We start from the raw sequence: 20,376 nt of genomic DNA, 5'->3' as shown, positions 1-20,376 counted from the left end.
GTCTACTTTGATTTTAAATCTTCCAGTACTGTCAACTCTAAGGTAAAAGGAGGCATGTTAAATTATATGTAGGAACAGTTCTAAATAATCACCTAAAATAGGCTCTAAAAACAAAAATACAGTACCTTGTTTCCTCCAGAATACAGTTGTGGGCTTCAACCACCAGATGGCCTTGTAGCATGGCATGGCTCAATGTTGCTGTGTGTCATCAGCCTAAAAAATGACCTCATTACCTATCAGACCTAATGATAACCAACCAGTGTGTGCCTGCTGACTAATCTGTCTAAAATGTCTAAAGGATTTGGAGCTATAAAAGACCCCAATCTGCAGTTGGAGGCATTACACCTCCCCCCAAGACAGTATCAAAGGATTCATTATTCATTTTTTCCACCTTTCACATCAATCTGAGATTCACTGTGTGGAAGATTTGTACCATTTAGTTGGGATCTAGTTGATGGTTTGCTTCAAGGGAACAGATTTTACTACGAGCCTTCAGCCCTCGCTTTCTGCAACAAATCCCACCAGCAGGTATGTGACGTAAGACTCCTGCAGCTGCTCTGTGCCCTCAATAACTCTCACAAGACTAACTTGCAAGTCTCACATGCTGAGGCTTTAAAAAAAACAAAAAAAAAACAGGAACAGATCAACAAAAGTAGGGTAACCTGTCAATGTATGGCTAAAAACATGATGCACTTTTACTTCACCAAACTAATGAAAAACTGCTGCTTTCTCACCAAATAGCAGTGAGGAAAAACAATCCGTTTCACCAGTTGTGAACTAAAGGACTTATACCCTCCCAGCTGGAGATATAAGCTTGCATGAAAAGTAGCAGCAAACTCCAGAGACAACACCTCTCTTAGTCAGAATAACCAGAAAATATGCTAATGCTAATAATATAAAAAACAACATCCACTACATGCAGCGACATGAGCCTGATGTATATAAGCCAGCCATAGCTTGCTAACCAGCAGGGGGTAGCATAACACTGTTTACAGAGCTGGTTAAAGCTACACATGTTAAGGTCTACATTAAACTACTGTTACAATGCAAACAGAGGCCAACGGAGGGATTTCTCAGACCTGTCTAAAAACTACCCATGTTGAAGGTGTTTATTAAATGCTGTTCTCTGGTCTGAAGACATCCGAATCAGGCGGAGTGTTGCGGTAAGCAGGAAATATATTTTTAGTTACTGCAGAGAGAACTGGAGCCCGAGGACGGAGTGCTACAAGCAATACTGATCACTGTCTACTACAAAAGCTAGCCCATGGTCAGATGCGTCAAGTAACAATTGGGTATGGAAAGTCGGACATTGCTTGTTGGTGTCTGTTTGGATTGCCCATTTAAAAATAAAAAAGAGCAATATAAGTACATCTGATGATATGAAGCATGATTGAGGGAGCATGGAGGAAATGTAACAAACCAGGTGGACTCTTTGTACTCTCACCTTCAGTTAAATATATAATTCCAACTGCTCTACTTTTATGAGCAAATACTGCTAATGGAAACTACTACATCCAGTTATAAAGTACAAACTGTGTGCCTCAAGCCTCCTAAATGTGAACAGCAGTTAATTAACGTCAGCTCGGATTCATTTACACACACCACTTCAAACTGTTACTGAATGAAGGAAGATAAAAGGAGCAATAGGAGCTAAGAAATCCTTCTGACCAAAAGCAAAGTCATTCATTGCATTGTCTGCGCTGTGGGTACTGTTCCCTGAGCTGACGGGACACAGGAATGCTGGCCGTGATTCAGCACATTGCCTGCGTGTTTGGGGGCGAGGATACTAGCAGGTCACTAAAACCCCACAAGCAATTTTTGAAAATTCCCAACTTAAGATGGAACCACAATCAACATAATTTCTGAGAGTTTAAACATATTAAATGCCACAATTTTGACAATTCTGTTGTTAACAGTTCTCACTGATTAAAAACTACTTTATTCTCCCATTTTCTCTTGCTTTTGGTGCCGACAACTAGAGGTGCACCGATCAGGCTTTTCCTGGCCGATACCAAATTATGGTCGTCTTTAAGGTCCGACTATAACACAAGAGAGAAACAAATGTGCGACAGGTTCCCTGATGGGGGAGTCTTTGTTCTGTATCCAACAGCAAAATAAAGGAAATAAAAGATGATATATGAGCATAAAAAAATCTATCCACAACCTTATTCCTTTTTTTGTTTTACAAATCTGAAAAGGGGGCTCCAAAATACATGATGATGCTTGATGCGTTTAAAAGACCAAAATGGTGAGTTTTTAGTCTTGATACAGTTAATGAACTGGGGGGGAATTAAACATTTTCAGTAAAGTTGTCCAATTCCGATCAGTGCATCTCTAACGGCATCATTAACACTGACGTTGAGCGAGCAAAAATCTTATTGGTCACAATTCTTTTGTTCCCAATGATAAAGTGAGAGAACAGAGATGCAGAGAGATTTGTTGCCACCTCTGGTCAAGGTGATCTTTAATTGCAATAACATGATACTATCACACTGACAAAGACAAAATCCTAATTTTAATTTGACTCCATATATTTAGTTTGGAAACCTGAAGTATAGATGTAAGTTCACACTGAGGTCCATTTCTCTCAGCCAGTGGTTACTAGGAAAGATAACATATTGCGACAAAACTAAAAAAACCACGGAGGGAACTGATAAGAGGTCCATCTTGGGGTCACACCCATGAGAGGCCATCAACATTCCAACCAGTTGTCAGAGAAGAATACCAGGAAAAAAAGCACTTCCCTGTCCCACCCTGAAACGTGAAAATGTGGAGTTTCTGAAGGTTTGCCGGGATTTTTTTGTGGCGTTTGCAGCCTTCATTGACGGTAATCGAACAGAGAGAAAAGGGGTGGAAGACCTGCAGCAAAGGTCGACAGACAGCTGTGTTGACAACTAATATCCTTCATATATGGGCTGCTTGCTCCACCAATACACCACACCACCCCAAGTTTGCTGCAAATATAACTGAAACCATGAGCTTTGGTCAGATAAGAGTAAGACTTAGCCTTTAGGCAACAAAAACTAAAGTTGGGTTTAGGATAAATTGAAATTCCAAAGACCCTTGTTACCTTGTAGGAGCGCCTGACATTGTAATCTATTTGAAACACGAGTATTTTAAACTAAAACCTGGTAGGGAACTGGAAATGGGTCATTATTGGGTCTTTCAGAGGCATAATTTCAAAATCAAACAACTTTTGGACAAATCAGCACAGGGTTCTGAACGAGAGAGACTGTGTCAGCACTGCAACATTGAATTAATGATCATCGGTTGCTTTGCTTTCCAAAAACCAAAACAGCAAATGTGTAAAAAAATCTGTTAAAAAACCAACATTTCATTCCTTAAGCAGGAGGTTCAGAGGTCCATTAAAGCTCCAAGAAGAAACAGCACCTTGGTATTCTCCTGAGCTACAAACAGAATTTCCTTCTCTGAACTAAGAAGCTGCTTCACCGCAACAGCCCAACAAGTTGGTCATGCACATAATTACATTTAATTAAACGGTTCTGACGAAGGAGACAAGAACGCACCGCCTCTCTGAAAAAACTGCACCAAAGAGACAGCAATAAATAAGAAAGAAGAGAACCAAAATAACAACAAGAGTTGTTTCTCATCTAGGTTCTCCCTTTTATTATTTATACAAGTGTGTTTAGGTTTCAGAGGGTAATTTTCTAAAAGTTGAAAGGGACACTAAACACAATCCATTACTGTCCATTACAGACCATTAGTTTTCCCACAGCACTCTTAAGTGAAACAATCCTGTTTATTGATGGAAAAAAGAGCAATCGGCCAGAAGGGGAGCAGACACAAACAAAAATCAATGAGGCATCTGGACAAAGCATATCAATAGGTATACTACAACACAGGAAACAGCTGGAGAGTTCAGAGACATGAAAGAGAGGAGTCTACCTAATAAGCTCCGATAAACCATTGCAAAGGCAGTCACAAACATTGAGACCCCAACAACCACCACACACACACCTACACACACACACAGCATGCTGATGCTCTGCTGTGTTCTGGGGCTCTCTGGGTTGCACTGTGTGGTAAAAATAGGCGGTTACGGGGGTGTCAGTAGCATACCAAATACATAACAGCTGTTTACTTTAGAGAAGCATTCTGACCAGTTAATTATGGATACGTATGAGAAAATGATTATATTTATGAACTATATTTAACGATGTGGGAATATCAACTTTGGTACATTTGCAAGCCTTGCTAATGTGACCTGAAAAGTGCGCCCTTTGTTCAAAGCAATAATTTGGAGCCGTCTTTTTGTTTTCAACTTAACACTATTAATATTACTACAGGGATATTGGTCTGGATTAAAGGCATAACAAATAAAAAAGTAGAACAATAATAACTTGAAGTATTTGGTTTTGCGCCCTTTATTTATGTCTTTCATTGGAAATGCATGACCTGGTAACTAATCACTAGATACTTTAGGATTAAGGTCACAAGACAACACAAAATAAAGAGTTGATTGGAACAAGACGACAGAAGATTTTAACAATATTTTTAAGGAAGTTAAGGAACCCTTTTTTGTTCTTTCACAAATAACAACATCCCAACCCATGTTTTTTGTCCTCAATACTGATCTGGTACTACCACAAAAGTATTAAAATCTATGCAAAGAAATTAAATGCAATTTGACAACACTATAGTTTTCATCATTATCATAATTGTACAGGTCCTTCTCAAAATATTAGCATATTGTGATAAAGTTCATTATTTTCCATAATGTAATGATGAAAATTTAACATTCATATATTTTAGATTCATTGCACACTAACTGAAATATTTCAGGTCTTTTATTGTCTTAATACGGATGATTTTGGCATACAGCTCATGAAAACCCAAAATTCCTATCTCACAAAATTAGCATATCATTAAAAGGGTCTCTAAACGAGCTATGAACCTAATCATCTGAATCAACGAGTTAACTCTAAACATCTGCAAAAGATTCCTGAGGCCTTTAAAACTCCCAGCCTGGTTCATTACTCAAAACCCCAATCATGGGTAAGACTGCCGACCTGACTGCTGTCCAGAAGGCCACTATTGACACCCTCAAGCAAGAGGGTAAGACACAGAAAGAAATTTCTGAACGAATAGGCTGTTCCCAGGTGCTGTATCAAGGCACCTCAGTGGGAAGTCTGTGGGAAGGAAAAAGTGTGGCAGAAAACGCTGCACAACGAGAAGAGGTGACCGGACCCTGAGGAAGATTGTGGAGAAGGGCCGATTCCAGACCTTGGGGGACCTGCGGAAGCAGTGGACTGAGTCTGGAGTAGAAACATCCAGAGCCACCGTGCACAGGCGTGTGCAGGAAATGGGCTACAGGTGCCGCATTCCCCAGACCTGGGCTACAGAGAAGCAGCACTGGACTGTTGCTCAGTGGTCCAAAGTACTTTTTTCGGATGAAAGCAAATTCTGCATGTCATTCGGAAATCAAGGTGCCAGAGTCTGGAGGAAGACTGGGGAGAAGGAAATGCCAAAATGCCAGAAGTCCAGTGTCAAGTACCCACAGTCAGTGATGGTCTGGGGTGCCGTGTCAGCTGCTGGTGTTGGTCCACTGTGTTTTATCAAGGGCAGGGTCAATGCAGCTAGCTATCAGGAGATTTTGGAGCACTTCATGCTTCCATCTGCTGAAAAGCTTTATGGAGATGAAGATTTCATTTTTTAGCACGACCTGGCACCTGCTCACAGTGCCAAACCCACTGGTAAATGGTTTACTGACCATGGTATCACTGTGCTCAATTGGCCTGCCAACTCTCCTGACCTGAACCCCATAGAGAATCTGTGGGATATTGTGAAGAGAACATTGAGAGACTCAAGACCCAACACTCTGGATGAGCTAAAGGCCGCTATCGAAGCATCCTGGGCCTCCATAAGACCTCAGCAGTGCCACAGGCTGATTGCCTCCATGCCACGCTGCATTGAAGCAGTCATTTCTGCAAAAGGATTCCCGACCAAGTATTGAGTGCATAACTGTACATGATTATTTGAAGGTTGACGTTTTTTGTATTAAAAACACTTTTCTTTTATTGGTCGGATGAAATATGCTAATTTTGTGAGATAGGAATTTTGGGTTTTCATGAGCTGTATGCCAAAATCAACCGTATTAAGACAATAAAAGACCTGAAATATTTCAGTTAGTGTGCAATGAATCTAAAATATATGAATATTAAATTTTCATCATTACATTATAGAAAATAATGAACTTTATCACAATATGCTAATTTTTTTAGAAGGACCTGTATATATCCACATTAGTATCGTCAGAGTTACAGTCCTTCTTGACTGCAACAAATATCAATTAATACATACATTTTCTCACAACACGCCACTGAAAATGCAGAAAGCTTTATCATATGTTTCTAAAGATACATCCGTGTCATGTTTTCATGCAAAGCAGTTAGCTAGTAGAGGCTAATACTAGCTTGTTTTCTCTCTGTTTTGATAGGACTTGCTGTTAATTTGCCTTGCAGCATATTTCAATGCACTTCCAAGCTATTTTCAGCTTATGAAACTTTTAATTTTAAGTCAGTCAGTCAGTCATTTTCTACCGCTTATTCCATAGTGGGTCGTGGGGGAGCTGGTGCCTATCTCCTGTAGTCTATGGGCGAGAGGCGGGGTACACCCTGGACAGGTCGCCAGTCCATCGCAGGGCAACACACAAACAACCATGCACACACTCATTCATACACTTAAGGGCAATTTAGAGTGACCAATTAACCTAACAGACATGTCTTTGGACTGTGGGAGGAAGCCGGAGTACCCGGTGAGAACCCAAGCATGCACGGGGAGATTTCTGCAGAAAAACCCCCGGCCGGGAATCAAACCCAGGACCTTCTTGCTGCAAGGCAACAGTGCTACCAACTGCTCCACCGTGCAGCCCATTTTTATTTTTATCATTGCAAAATTCTGGCCAGGTGTTTCAGCTGCTGGCTGTTTAGCTAGTCCCTTTACAAACCGGGATCTGCAGTGGCCAATACAGTTTCTCTTTCACTGTGAATGTCATTGCAAAGGGTGAAAACAGATTTGTTGTTTCAACAAAATAATGTGAAAAGTCAATAACAGTTTTGCAAGTACCATACGCCAGTATATGCTAAAACAGGCAGCATTTAAATGAAAAAATTCCCTCATGTTTTGCTCTTCAACTATGGGTGTTGCTGAGAATAAGGAACTGGGTTATGTTAAGGACTTCTATTATAATGATCATGTAAAAATGCCTTGATTGAGACCCAAAGTTCAGATTGCAGTATCCCTAAAATAAAGCAAAGGTTACACAGGTCAGAGCCGAATCTGTGTCAACGTAGAATGTATCAGCCCAGATTTCAAGCAGGGACCTTTCTAAGGTGGTCTTGAAGCCAAAACTAGCTGTAAAAACACTGCCTTTTGTGTTTTTACATTACAATTTAGGGCCTTGCAATTGATCAAATGTATTATTAAATTTAAATTTTAGCTGCAAACCATTACAGACCCTATGAAATCATCATAAAAACGGTGTTTTAGATGCATTGTTTGGTCTATTCCAATTTGCAAGTATCCTCCTACGTTTGTAGTGCCTACAGATGGATGCAGGCCTCCACATCACCAAAACTGCAAAGGCACAATATGGCAGAATGACAAGCATCAAAGTACTAAACACTTCTGAATTTCACTACTGATTTGTTTTCCAGTTGAGGAACAAAATACTGCCACACAAATCATTTCAAAGAGTGGGAGCTTCTTCGTTCAGTCAGGTGAAGTCATGCTGAAAGCCACTGAAGAGTAACATGTAACAACAGATTTTCTGATTGAGAAATACTGTCAGGTTTTAAAACAGTAACATCATGAACCTGGAGATCTCATCACACCCCTGCTTATCATCACAACAGACAAAACCAAAAGTGACCAACATTTAAGAACTTTGTATCCCAGGTTCACTGAAAAATAGATCTGGATACCATTAGCAGATTGAGTATGAATATTTTAGAGGTTCTACTAAAAGTTAGCTACAGAGAGGGCAGCAATGAAGAAAATACATAAGGTTTTTTCTTCAAGCGTTTTTTATTTTCGTTTTTCTTTTTTTTTTACATCTGAGATACTTATCGACTATGTTCAGATTGGTTTCATCTGGATCTGTCTGTGTCCTCAGCAGACCAGACTAAGTTGGGTCGGGTCAGGTTGGGTTACTTCCGCTGCATGCTGTGAATTATGGGGATCTTGCTGATCTCCACATAATGAGCAACAGACTCAGGTCACACCACCTCCCCGCAGTACCAGGGGGGGAGAAGATTACGTTCAGAATGCCCAGCGGAAGAGATAGTGATCACGCTGCCAGCCAGACCACATTCCCCTAAGCTTTTACACATCTGAACACACACACCAATCTAACACTGTGCTCATCACAACAATGGCTCTGCATTTACAAAACGTGCAGCCTGGTTATTCATTATTCATTATTATTCATTCAAACCGTACCTTTACCAGAAGGTGCATTATTTTCACACACCAAAACATCTTTTTGCAAACTTATGACAATGAATGGTGAAGGAAAGTACATCCAACTTTTTTGAAGCAGCACAGGCACTTTTATAGTTAATACTTATTATAATAATGTGGCCATATGTTACTTAACCTGAGGCAGATACAATGGTTTGAAAGGGACAAAACTTAAAGCTACAGTAGGTTACTTATGTGAAAATGTATTTTTTACATATTTGTTAAAACTGTTACTATGCCCTGACAGTACAATGAGACATTATCTGTGAAAAAAAAAATTCAAGCTCCTTTTGCCCCTTTTCCACTGGCTCGATTTGGCCAGCCCGGAACAGCTCCGCATGTTGTGTGTTGCATTTCCATAGACCCGCTTTCGCTCCGCTGAAGGGAACACCTCCTGGAGGCGCGGCTTTAAAGCGATGTGCGGTGAAAACCCTGGCTGGCCATTTGATCGGCTACATCAGCAAACACCTTTTCATTCCTTGTTGGCCCATCCAGCTGCCGCTGAATATTGCAGTCTCCTATGATCACCAGAAAAGCTTGCACATCGTCGTTGCTCCAAGGGGTGACTTTTCCGGATAACTGTGTGGACTCCATCATATGTTTCTCTCACTCGCTTGAATGCAGTTGGCGGTTGTTTTTTTTATGCTGATCGACTCTCACGGCTGGCCGCGCCCATGGCCAATCAGTGAACAGCCGTTTGTTCATGTCACATACAGTACCGACTCGGCGTCGCTTAGCCCTGCTAAGAAGGAGGTACCCAAAAAGTAGGTACCGGTACTGAAATAACAGTAATGGAAATGCTCGCGAAACGAGCCGAGTGGAGCAGAGTCGGGCCAAATCGAGCCAGTGGAAAAGGGGCATTTGGCTCCTCCCAGTGGTCTTACAGCCATTTACAGAAATACACCACTCCCAGTCAGAAACAACCAATCAGAACCAGGAGGAATGCCTAATGTGCTGCAGCTGCGCTAATGGCGAAGAAACAACCTAACGTTATAAGGAAAACTGCCAATTTCTACCTGCTTAGAAGACAAAGACAGGTATACAGAAGTAAACCGATGATGAAAAGCAAGCTGCACGTTTACGGCAGGCTCCACTGTGGGGGAGGAGTTGTGGGGGGAGGGCTGTAGCACAGCAGAGAGCAAGGAGCAGGGACAATTAAAGTGTGCTTGTTCAAAATTTAGGGTTAAGTCAAGAGTTTTCTCAGAACTCTGTACTGCAGCTTCAAGTGTCAACAAGATCAAAATTTCCAACTACACATTTGAACATTTGTTTTAGCGCTTTAAAACATCCAGCTAAGGTGACCAAAGCACGTAACAGTAAGATCCGAATCTGTATCAACGTAGATTTTTTTCATAAGCAAACGACCTGAAATTGCTGTGAGAAATTCACAGTAAAGTTCATAAAAAGTTCACAGAATGACAATTTATAGAGAAGTTCTATTTCATCCAGAAAAAACTCAGGTTAGCTAGCTCATTTAGACCTCATAAACACTAAAAGAATCACAATCAAGAATCACTAGGAATCAAACACAGGAATCAGAAACAATACCCAACCCTACTCATGCATCTCTGACTGGTAACCCATGGATGGGTCTGGGTTTAGTGACTGTCAGGAGAACAACCCTCTCCAGACTGCATTGTGTCAAGTATGTTTGCTGCAGGGGGGATCGTGCTGTGGGGCCGTTTTTCAGGAGTTGGGCTTGGCCCCATACAAAGCTTTCACACCAAATGTCTGGAACGCTTTGTGCCTGGTCAGAGTCCAGTGTCTAGAGTGGATCACGCCGGTGTGAACCTATCCCGAACCCTGAAACAGATCAGAGAACTGCACCCTGGCACAGTTACAACTGCTGGTCTTGGCACGGTTTATTCAGACCTTAAAGTGGTTCACTTGCAATGTGAATGCATGCCGGGCCAGCGTACCAAAACCAGGAAAAAGGATGTAACATAAGAGCAGCTCATTTGAGTAGAAGAAGTAGTAAAGGAGAAACAAGGAGCACGAATCAGAAGACAAAAGAGTCAAAATGTCTTGTTGGGGCTATGTGGAGTAGTGAAGAGGTCCTGGAGCAAAACAACATTTGAAAACCAAAGCAGCAACAGAAACGTCCATGAGATGGACTTTCTTCTTCGTGCTTTTTAAAAAACCTTTTCGATCAGCACAATAATGCCCCCGAAACAATCCATTGCAAATGCATGACTTTGTTTGGTCTGGTCTAAGAATCTATATGAAAGCAAACCAGGGAACTATGAATTTTCTCGCTTTTACCGATCTGTGGTCCAGACCAGCAGTGTAAATGTGGCTTTGTGAACTTTTACTTCAACATTCCAAGACATTTTGGACAACTTTATGCTCCCAACTGTAGGAACAGTTTGGGGATAGGCTCTTCCTATTCCAACATGACTGCTCACCACAGCAATTTTGTACACACACAGATATAGTGATGGCGATTTGTGCAGCTTATGCTCTATCCATATATTAGGTAGTACAATGGATATCATTATCTGCATGTTCAGATAATATTTTAGCAGCAGTAATCATCCCCAGGGAATCTCACACTAGCCCATGCCCGGCCTTATTAAATCTCTCATATCCACAGGTTCTGACGCACTTCTTTTGTTTTCCTCCCAATGGTCTGTTTCTGGTCAGAATTGCCACTTCCTCCACTGACATACTACAATGATCAACTCAGCATATGGAGTCAGCTTTTAGAAACACCACAGTTCATGTGTGTTACACTAATTACCTTAAAAGCTTCTTGCTTCTTTTTGTTGCTGAAAGGAAACCCTGCTCCTGACCAACATCTTCTGTTAGATTATTTACAGGTGTGAAAAACTGGGGCAAAAGTTACTCATTTGAGATGATTCCTATAATAAGGATGTTAGTAAAACTTGCATTGGGTTGTATATTTAGAAGACTAGAGTTTCACGTTCTTTCCCAGGTACGATTTCTTGAGGTAAGCAAAAAGGGTAAGGTAAGCAAAAAAACAACTTAGCCAACATTGACTGCTGTACCTTCCAAATCTCTGCACCACGTGTTGGACTCTTCAGTTTGTCAATTGCTCAGTATCTATGCTTGGCATCTTTTGCTAAAAAACTGAAAATGTGCAGGCAACCAAAGAACATTTTGGTATAACTGGTCAATACTACCCAAACTACAAAGAGACAGTAACACATGCACCTTCTTATCACTAGTTATTACAGAAATATCATCTGCAACACTGTTTGTTCACAAGCTTATCAATATCTCAGTACTGACTGACCTGTGGACCTGCTCCTCTTTATACCCATTCCTTGAGTCTTTTTCCATCTAAAACATCCCATCAAACAATAACGGTTCAAATAAAGTATAAACACCACATCACAAGCTAGAATAAATATGTCTTTATATAACAATCATTACCATTTTAAAAACGCAACAAGCCAGGGTCTAAGAGCAGGTTACAGAGATGCTAGCTGCTTGTACCACTGTCACACCAGTATTGGTACAGCTGCATATTTTTACAGTGCATGGTGTAACTGCATTTTACAGCACTTTAAAAAAACAGAAGTTGGAGGGAAACAATAAAACCACAAAGTGAGAATCAATGTAACCAAAGAAAACAGCATTTCTTAAAAAATACAAATTAATACATAATTATACAAGTTTTATTAGTTCATTATGTAGTACCCAAGCATGAGTGATTTCATTCTCAATCCCATTGATTAGCCAACTCACATAAACATACCCAGGCTACCAGTTCATTAATGTCCTGTCAGCACTTATGGGGCACATGCACAACAGACACTTCCTTCATACAGACACTGACTGACACACAGAGACAAACACATGAAATGACACTCTAAAGAGCCCCTGGGGTTTCACAGCCATACCTTAGGGGGTATGATTAATGAGGGCAGAGACATCCCACACATGAAAGCCAGAGAATATGTTGACAGAAGCCACACAGAAGACCACGAGACCTGCCCAACTGCTGATGTGGCAAACGTCCAGAACATGCTTGGAGATTTATTAGGACAGTGCAAGGATGAAGGAAACAGGTTTCTCTGCACTACGCAAGTAAGGAAAAATGTCCCTGGATGTTACAATGTTCTCAAGATCATGTAGCAGGTGCAGCAACTGAGTACTATATTGACTCTTTACAAAAAGAGCACAATTTTTTAAACAGATTAATCCCACCACGGCTAGAAAAACAACAATCTATTTTTCCTTTCAAAAATGAGGTAAATAAATGTGTTTCTACAATATTTTGGTCTGCTATGATAGAGCTGGAGCACCTAACATAACATAGGGCCACCGTGGACAGGGAAAGTGCTGCAAAATGAAAGTGAAAGATCACCAGCAACTCTGCTGCTACTGTAAGCAAAACCTTACGAAGGGACTTAAAAATAGTTTTAACACTGCTATAAGTAAGCACGTTTGGCCCAATCCACCAGGATATACAGAACCAAACTGGTCAAAAAACAATCAACTGAGACAAGATCAAGTAAAAAACTAGTGTTTCACCCATTGCCCAGAGATGGTAAATGGCCTGTACTTGTATAGCGCTTTATCAAGTCAGAGGACACCTAATCGCTTTACATTACAATCATTCACCCATTCATAAACACATTCACACACTGACAGTGTTAAGCTACATTGTAGCCACAGCTGCCCTGGAGCAGACTGACAGAAGTGGGGATGCCATACAATCAGTGCCACCTGGCCCTCTGACGGCCATCAGCAGGAAAAGTTGGTGAAGTGCCTTGCCCAAGGACACAAAGACCAAGACAGACTGAGCGGGACTCCGAACCATCAACCCACCGGTTGATGGACAGGATGAACCACCTGAGCCACTGTCAACAAGAGATCAGCCAAATTTCCATTTCTTAAGCTCTGAACAGGGATCGGTCAGAACAGTATGTTTTCCCTTTTTATTAAATTAATCAAAACTACAAAAAAACATATTTTCACCCTAAAAACACATAGACCAACAACATCTATTTTAATGTACTTTTTAAAATAACAAAAATTAAGAATGGAGATAATCAGTTAATTTTCTACTAACTCCTTTAAAGGAGCTGCGACACATTTTGTTCCTCTTATGCATTATTGACTTTTGCTAAACATTTTATATTAATAATTAATTATCCAAATGTCTTTCTCAGATCCCAAGGCGGTGTACACCCCACTTTGGCCATAAGGGTCAAACAAACTTTACAGGGTGGTGCCATGAGCAATATATGGTCAAATTAATGAATCAAGTCAGTAAGTGCAGAAAGTTATGAAGTCCAGGGTATACATATACCAATGAGTAACTTATTTTTTGTCATGTAAATTCTTAATATCAGCTGTAATAAAGGAATAAATTGCTTTTGTGTCAGAATAACATGACCCAAGGTCACTGAAAAAAGCGGGCCAACAGTAATAAAGATTCTTCAAAACTACTGCAGAAAAGAAAAGCATTTATCGCAAGGATTAACTTGCGTTGAAGACAGTCGTGGGTTGGTTACGGATGTCAATGGTTCCCAAGGTCCGTAAAAATTCTCACTGTCAAAAATTCCTCCCAAACTATCATAACGTCAGGCTGCACGACATGGCGCTAATATTGGTAAATATTGCGATGATAATGATGATATCAGTTGCGAAAGATGTTTATTTTCTTCTTTCTCATCTGTGCTTCTATCACTCCATTACCTTTAGCATTTTAAGCAATGTCAGTTGTATCTGGTGTGAAAATATGCTGCTGTGAGACTCTGTCCAACTGATTAAATATTACATTAACTTGAAAAAACATTATCCAACAATTATTGCACTCCAAGCAGTCCTTTGAGATATGAACATTGCACACGTAGATATTGCGACGATGATATATCGTGCAGCCCTATCCTGCTGCTTATATAACCCAGACTAATTAACAAGCCAGCCAATCAGCTTTTTATACTCCTACTGCTGCTCCTAAAAGAAGACAATGGAAAAAAAGTATATTCTGTGCAATAAGCACCTACATAAAAACTAATAAATGTAGCTTTGTTATTTTAGAAGCAAGACTAATTTCTCCTTTTCTGTGTTGAATTAAAGTAAATAGATCGCTTTATAGATTTTTGTGTTAAGCTTCTTTTAAACCTGTGTAAATAGTGTTATAACAGCTAATTTTTCCTCACGCCGAGAGAATCTCAGTCTCTCGCCTAACTATTGCGTTGTTTGCCAGGGAAAGTTTACATTAAGCACAGACTTGGATCTGAGGGTAAACCGTAAAATTATCATACCTACTTTAAACTTTGTAACTGTGTTCCTGGAGAAGCCAGTGGAACTGATCAGTTGTCAAGATGACTGCTTTCATCTCGGTTTGCATCACTTTTGTTGAGGCGGAGAAATCAGTGAGCCATTAGCGTGCCATGTCACCATCCCTACATGGACAGTGAGCACAGTGCACCAAAGACAATGCTCCTGTTTGAAACAAGATCTTTGGTTTGGCAAAAACTCTAATGAAAGGAAATAATCCACCTGACCCTCCCTCCACACAGATTCCACAATCCCCAGATTTAAACATCCTGTGATCACAAAAGCCATCTATCATCAGTTCAACACATTCATAAAGAGAAAACTGAAACAAAACCACTTTTTGAACTTCTTAAGTAATCAACCTTATATATTTTGTTCTTTCAGCTTTCAGAGTTTAAACAAGCTATTTTGAACACTGAAATATCTAATGTAGGACTACAGTTTACAGGAAAAAGAGGGTTAGCAATTTCCACGTGTTGGAGGGCGATTCACATTTCTGCTTAACCTAAGAAATAACGTCTTAAGACCCGATGGTGGCACATTGCAAAGCAACCTTAGTTTTTTTTTTTTTACGGGAAGGGGCAAGAGTTCATACAATTTACAATTTTCTAAAACGGTAACTCTTTTCTCATCCATCAACTTAATATCAAGTCATAAGTTCATTCAAAGGCAGAGGAGCACATTCTTTAACTTTGTATGAAGTGGAAAATAAAACATTTCCACAAAAGAACAGTTATTATCTATCAGATGTGCATCGAGTAGTAGCATTCAGTCGTAAAGCTGTCATCACTCATCTGCCTCCTCGCGTCCGAGTTTTTAACAATGAGCTGAAAGAGAGTCAGACAAACTGACCACCCGAGCACAAATTGTGCCCTGTAAGGCAGACAGTTGGTATTTAAGCAATCCTGCAGGCGAGAAAAAAAATGTTGAATCACTGCAGTCACTTGATAACGACAAGAGGTGTCTCATTCGAGTGTAGCAGCTTGGCCACTATCTGCTGATTATCTTTCCTCACTGTAACCCAACCCACAAAGGAAGTCAGTCTGCTTCAGAAGGGGTTTCACTCTTTAGTATAGCCCAGGAAATTGCCAGTAGACAAGTGAATACATGTTACAGTAAGAAAAGTAAGTAAATGTCTCTTACCCATCATCCTCTCCATCTACAGTCTTGAGACCGGCTGGTGCAGTTAAGGCACTGGCGGTGTTGGTGTTGCCCTCGGTTTCCTGACCCAGGCCGGCGTTTGATCCAGTCTCCCCTCCGGACAACTTCAATAAAGACTGATGCTGAAGGAGCAGCCTCTGGGCATCCTGCAGCTGCGTGGTGGTGAAGCTGGGCAAACTGGCATACAGGGCACTGGCCTGGGCGGCATGAACCTGGGCCTGGGTGCTGCTGTGGTCCTGCGTCAGGCCGACGGAAGAAGGCCGGGAGGGCATTCGACCGATGTTGGCGGCGTTGAGGGCTTGCGCCTGTGCCTGATGATCGCTGTGAGCGTTGGGAGGAGGCACGCTAGAAGAAGACGCTTGGCTCTGATGCGCCGTAGCGGGAAGCTGGGCGCTTGAGACCGGATTCTGAATTTGAGTCGGAAGCGACTGCGGCTTCTGCTGCTGCTGAACGTCAACGTGGCTTGGGTGGCCGGCTACTCCAACATGCTGAGGCATACTGGAGGTGGGGGCCTGTTTATGAATGAGTCCCTGTGATTGCTGAGCCCCCTCCATCATCTGAGTAGCTCCATTAGTTGAAACAACTGAGCCTGCTTGGCTGGAGGCAGCAATTTGGAGAATACCTTGCTGTGGCTGGTTGTACTCAGGTGGTCTAACTGATAATGGGGGTACTGGCGGGGATGCAGCCGATTGCTGAGGAAGGGTGGCGTAGCCCATCTTTTGCTGCTGAATGCCAACCAGGCCCTGGGACGAGCTTGGGGGTTGATTAGCGACCGCCTGGGCATAGGTGAGCTGCTGCGGTGTGACAGCACCGATGGCAGTCTGTTGACCTGGCATGGCTGCAGGCTGATGGATGTTTGTGGGAGCTGAGGGGCCTGCAGTAGTCTTCAAATGAGGATGGTTGATGTCCTGGGTGTGAATGTGAGCCTGGGATTGAGGTGCTCCCATGCTTAGGCCACTGGGGATGATTCCTTGATAGCCCTGAGGAGGGGAGGCATAATCCTGGGCATGCTGGGGTACAGAGGACCCACCAGTCTCTCCACTGCCCAAGTTCTCAATGTAATGGCTCAGCGTACTCATGGTGCTGCTCACAGAACTGCCACTTGTGCTTTCCCTCTCCGAGGCCCCGGCAAAGTTCTCCGTTATGAACTGACGTGAGCTGAGAGATGCGGCTTCAGATACAGAGGTGGAGGGTCCAGAGGTCGGCGCGTCCTTGTCGTAGAATTCGGTGCAGGTCCACCTGCCCTTCTTAAAAGGCTCGGAGTTAGAGTCCAGCTTCACCACCCTGAAGCGAGAGGTTGTGGCAGTCACTGCAGGAGCTGGAGCAGGAACAGCTGAAGGCACAGCCGCTGCAGGAGCACTCACAGCTGATCCAACTCTTCCCTGGATCCCGCTGGGGACTCCCATGCCTCCGGAGGCATTGACCGCAGCAGCAGTTATAGCATTCATGCAGTTGATGTTTTGCTGCTGCTGGATCATGTTGACATTAGCAGCAGAGCTATGGCTACCTCCAGTTAGAACAGCAACACCCCCACCACTAGTACTGCTTCCTCCAGCGCTGCTCTTCACATTAGGAGGAAAGCCACTACCACCACCACTGCTGCTTGCACCCGTGCCGATTCCCCCTCTGACAGGCACATTGGCAGAGCTCAACATATTCACATTACTAACACTGCTGGTCTGGGGATTAACAATAACTGTAGTTCCTGTTGCAGAGCTGTGCATTCCAGGGATAGATCCTGGGGGTGCAATCCCCGCAGGCTGGGAAACGATACTCGGAGGGGCAGCATGGGAAACATTCTCTTGAGGGCCACCCACGTTAGAAGGCATTTTCTGGGTCAGAGAAGTTAAAGGGTAGTTCTGAGCATGGTTAATATGATGAGGGTGTTGATGATGCATAGTCCCATTTACAATGGCCCCACCACGCTGCTGTGCCTGGGTCAAGGCATGGGGATGAGAAGGCTGGTTGGGAGAAACGGCCCCCGGGGTCTCCGCCTCGTGGAAGTTATTTAGGGTCTCCTCCGAGGAGCTTCTCTCCGCTCCGACTACATCATTTGCCCGTGAGAGAGATACATCCAAAATTTCAGAAGACGACAGATCCTCCGTATGAGACTCATCCAAGTCATCATAACTTTCCGTGTCCTCTGCAATACTGTTATTGGTATTATCCGGTATCTGCGCCGGAGTCACACTTGTGATCTGGAAACCACTCTTCTTTTTAATATGAGCTCCAGTAGGCTGCACGGGCTGGGGCTGAAGGTTCAAGCTGTGTGGAGGAGGGTGATGGGGGCCCGGGGAGGACGACGCAGCAGGAGGTTGAATCAACAGGGAGGGCTGGTAGTCATCGGCTGAAACGTGGCTGTTGTTGACCACCGCCGGGTTGGCGGTCGTTGACAGCGCGGAGCCGCTCCCGCTGCTCGTGTTGCTGCCCCTCCTATGGAAGACAGCCGGATGCGACATCTTTCTGACGCTGCCAGAGTCTCCTGCGGGGTCCGGATGATGCATTCCGACTGAATCCGGGCGGTAGTTGGTCTCTGACAGTAGGTAATAAGGTTGCAGCTCGTTAACGGCGCCGTTTTGCCGAGACTACGGTGAACAAACAACCCAGTTGAAAACAACAGAACAAATCTAAATCTGTCCTTAGATTCCAGGCAAAGCAGGGGTGATATTAACCACCTCTCATGCAAATTTCCCCGAGTCAGTTAGCGATCCAACTGCAGCTAGTGGCCGCCTGCTCAGCAGCTAGCGAGCTAATGTCAGCTGATGCCAGTCGTAGTTCACCGGTTGATTATCAGACTGCGTCTTTGTTAAACACAAGCATACATCCCGATGTTTTGTTACTATATCTCGTCTCTCGGTGAATACAGCACTCAAAGCGAAGCAGCTACTGAGTAAGTTATTGTTTATTAACTACTAGCTGGAGCTAGCTGCCAGTCTCCATCACCGGTTAGCAGTCTACAGTGAGCGAGTCTTAAAAGCTGAATTAACTCGGAGGGATCAGAATTGAACAAGTCAATCTTTTCAACCAAGTACAATGATGCGAAAGCGACGGGGTCACTTAACAGCAGAGTGCAAAGGTTACATCCATGCCAGCGAATCCTCGTTTTAGTTTTGCTGTATCACCGGTCTTCTCCCCCAGCGGTAGCGTCTCCTGCTTGGCTGCTGTGACGGTACTGGAGAGGAGGGGTGCTCCGTAATATGGCGACCGCGCATGGTCCCTGCTGCCAGACATAAAGCAGTCTGGGTGAGGCGGCGAGCTCAACATCAACACCAACGAAGTGCTACGAGAGGTGACGGAAAGTGCCGAGCTTAAAATCAACATAAACGGAATAGCACAAAGATGGCGGAAAGGACCGAGCTCCACCTCGAGACCAACGGAAAAGAACGAAATCAGACTGAAAACGCGGGAGCTCCAAATTCCAACACAATGTCACGAAAGATTACGGAAAGAGCCGAATGAAGCAACGGCTTTATTCGGCTCTTTCCGTAATCTTTCTGCGTCTGTGTTCGACACAACAACAAATGTGTTTTTTCTTATTTTAAAGGTATGTAAATAATATACTTATGTCCACATTTCAGATAGATAGATAGATAGATAGATAGATAGATAGATAGATAGATAGATAGATAGATAGATAGATAGATAGATAGATAGATAGATAGATAGATAGATAGATAGATAGATAGATAGATAGATAGATAGATAGATAGATAGATAGATAGATAGATAGATAGATAGATAGATAGATAGATAGATAGATAGATAGATAAATAGATAGAGGTTTCCAATTGATCTACAACAGAAAAAGTTACTCTGGATTAATTTTAGAAAGTGAGAAAAAGGGGGACATGTGTGTCTTTTTATTTGGTGTATGTAAATATCTGGTTTCAGCTGCATGTGTACAATGAAACGGTGAAAATTAGTCATATAGTGTGAGGTCTTTGCTGGATATGTAACTCTATGTGTTACATTAACGCTCAGCTTGGACTCCTGCTTTACTTGCACTGCTTTACTTGCACAATGATCACCTGCACTGTTGTATTGCTCTTGCATCTTATACTGCTCTATATTTACTCTCACTCACTTAAAACTGTGCACATATATTTATATTATATTGTAGATATGTTTATACTGTTTAATTTGTATTGTATTGCACCGACTACGCCAAAACAAATTCCTTGTATGTCCAAAAACGTACTTGGCAATAAAGCTTTTCTGATTCTGATTCTGATTCTGATTCTGATTCTGATACAGACACTGTTCATCTTCTGCAGAAATTGTTTTAGACCTGAAACCTGTTTCTTTGACAGAAAATTATTTAAAAAAGCATCCAATGTCCAAAAAACAAGTTTGCAGGAACCTCAGAAGGAATGAGGATCTATCAATTGATACCAATTTAAACCATCATAAGAGCAATAAGAGGTCATTTGTACAGTAATGTACAAATAAAGAAACTGAATCAAGGGTTTTAACCAC

At 42.4% G+C, this 20,376-nt stretch overlaps 1 protein-coding gene across 1 annotated transcript in view; it reads right to left on the bottom strand.

Moving 5' to 3' along the window:
* The window catches only part of LOC124871167 (TSC22 domain family protein 1-like), a 36,215-nt gene extending 16,971 nt beyond the window's left edge, over positions 1-19,244 (bottom strand). Inside the window, exon 1 of the mRNA XM_047370242.1 lies at positions 15,883-19,244. Coding sequence (XP_047226198.1) covers positions 15,883-18,404 — 2,522 coding nt within the window. The 5' untranslated portion in view covers positions 18,405-19,244. The remainder of the gene's footprint in view (positions 1-15,882) is intronic.
* Between the last annotated feature and the right edge of the window lie 1,132 nt (positions 19,245-20,376).

Source organism: Girardinichthys multiradiatus, chromosome 7 (assembly GCF_021462225.1).
Source record: "Girardinichthys multiradiatus isolate DD_20200921_A chromosome 7, DD_fGirMul_XY1, whole genome shotgun sequence".
NCBI lineage: Eukaryota > Metazoa > Chordata > Actinopteri > Cyprinodontiformes > Goodeidae > Girardinichthys > Girardinichthys multiradiatus.
This window is presented reverse-complemented; position numbering and strand designations above follow the sequence as displayed.